This window comes from Plasmodium reichenowi, chromosome 14, assembly GCF_001601855.1.
Source record: "Plasmodium reichenowi strain SY57 chromosome 14, whole genome shotgun sequence".
Classification (NCBI taxonomy): Eukaryota; Apicomplexa; class Aconoidasida; order Haemosporida; family Plasmodiidae; genus Plasmodium; species Plasmodium reichenowi.
The window spans coordinates 891,135-893,580 of record NC_033659.1 but is presented as its reverse complement, the minus strand read 5'-3'; the positions used below and the strand labels follow the sequence as shown (position 1 = coordinate 893,580).

Genomic DNA, 2,446 nt, shown 5'->3' with positions numbered 1-2,446 from the left:
AAAAAAAAAAAAAAAAAAAAAAAAAAAAAAAAAAAAAAAATATATATATATATATATATATATATATATATATGTATTTATTTATTTATATATGTTCTCTTTTTATGTCATATTTGTTTTAAAATTATGTTCATTTTAATCACCTTTGGAGAACAGGTCCTTCAAGCGATTATCAAAGTCTTGAAGTTTTTTCAAAGACTAAAAATTAAAATATGCACACACACACATATATATATATTTATATATATATATATATATATATATATATATATCACAATTTACATAATATTTAAAAAAAAAAAAAAAAACTTCCTTTTTTTTATTTCTACAATATGCTTATATTCAGTAGTTACCAATTTTTCTCTCTCCTTTTTAGACATCTTGTTATACTTTTTCATATTCTTTAAATACTCTTCATCCTATAAATAAATATACATAAATATATCTCGTGATGTTTAAACGAAATGAAACTATTTATTCCTTTCTCAATAAATTTTAATTCTTTTTTATATTACCATATTAATTATATCCTTTATGGATGATGATGTTTTATTTTTTTTCCTATTTGAATTTTCTATATCACACGTTCTCTTTTTTAAGGTGTTTATTTTGTCTTCAATTGTTTTATTATTTTTTTCATCCCTTTTAATATCTTCCCCTTTATTATCTGCCCCTTTATTATCTTCCCCTTTATTATCTTCCCCTTTATCATCTTCCCCTTTATTATCTTTCCCTTTATCATCTTCCACCTCCCCAAATTTATCAAACGATGACACATTTTTTTGTTTAACCGTTTGATCCTTATCTCCTCTGAAGAATGTTTCCGAATCATCACTTAGTTCCTGATCACAATCAAAGGATAAAAGGTTTTCTTCTTTTTTTTTTTTTGTTTTATTTAAATATTCATTTTTATCTTTTACATTTTGATTCTTTGTATTATATTCATAATTAATACTTGGTACTAAATGATGAAATGGGTTTTCAATAATTTTCACATATTCAATATATGGAATATCTTCAATTGGTTTATCATGTTTATTGGTTTTTATATTATTAAATTTTAATAAATTATAAATACTATGTTTAGCTACTTTTCCAAATAACGTGTTCTTATTATTTAAATATTCTGCTTTATCTAATGTGATAAAAAATTGACTTCCATTCGAAGGTTTGTCGATATTTAGGTTTGCAAAAGATAAACACCCTGTGTATAAAAATTTTAATCTACTGTTGTATTCATTTTTGAAGGGACTACTAAAGGCATATTCATTATCTATATGAAGAGAAACATAAATATGTACAAACATATACATATTAACACATAAATATATATATATATTCATATATATACATATTAACACATAAATATATATATATATTCATATATATACATATTAACACATAAATATATATATATTCATATATATACATATTAACACATAAATATATATATTCATATATATACATATCAACATTTTTGTGTATCCTATTTTTTTCTTATATTTCAACATTACGCAATCCTGTATTTGTGTGATCCCCCGTTTGTATTAAAAATCTAGGAATTACTCTAAAAAATTCATTCTTGTTATAATAATTATTTAAACAATGTTGAATAAAATTTCTACATGCTTCTGGGCATTCATTACTAAATAAATGAATCTCTAGTTCTCCTAAACTTGTATAAATTATTACCTTACCATGTGTTTTCGGTTCGATGCTATACACTTCTGACATTTACTAAAATATATATATATATAATGTGGTATATAAAAAGAACTATTTTGTTTAATTAAAGATGGATATTTATACATACATAAATACATACATACATATATATATATATATATATATATATATATATATATATATATATATACAATTCGGTCATATATTATAATATATCATTATATTATAAAACGATTATCTTATTATTTTTTATAAAAAATGTACTGAAAAATTATTTTATCAACATGTTTAATTTTTGAAATACAAAAATAAAGCGTTTAAGAAAAAGATACGTAATTTTTATATTTCCTCATTTATTCTTGCATTAGTTTTTTTCTTTTTTTTTTCTTAATATTTAAAAAAAATAAATAAAAACAGAATATAGGATATATACTAAATCTTCCTTTTTTAATGTATATTTTTACATCATATTTATATTTAATAATTTTTTAAAATTATACTACAAAATAAATTGAATATTTTTTTTTTTTTTTTTTTTTTTTTTTTAGAGAGACGGAACGAGGAAACTCCATATAAATAAATAAATAAATAAATATATATATATATATATATAATATATATATAATATATATATAATTATTATATATACAAAAAAATGAGGTTGCTTATTTTATATTCATACGGTTTACAAAATTTATATCCCATATGAATATTACAATATATTTTTTATTATGAACGATAAAATATCTTTTTGGAAAGT

The 2,446-nt window shown here is 19.5% G+C and overlaps 1 protein-coding gene across 1 annotated transcript in view; it reads right to left on the bottom strand.

Moving 5' to 3' along the window:
* PRSY57_1422500 (peptidyl-prolyl cis-trans isomerase) overlaps positions 1-1,734 on the bottom strand; it is a gene marked incomplete at both ends in the record, with an annotated part of 2,394 nt that extends 660 nt beyond the window's left edge. Inside the window, 4 exons of the mRNA XM_020115293.1 lie at positions 144-198; positions 354-419; positions 516-1,273; positions 1,515-1,734. Of these exons, the coding sequence (XP_019969950.1) occupies positions 144-198; positions 354-419; positions 516-1,273; positions 1,515-1,734 (1,099 nt within the window). Of the gene's footprint in view, positions 199-353; positions 420-515; positions 1,274-1,514 lie in introns of the transcript that reaches the window.
* Between the last annotated feature and the right edge of the window lie 712 nt (positions 1,735-2,446).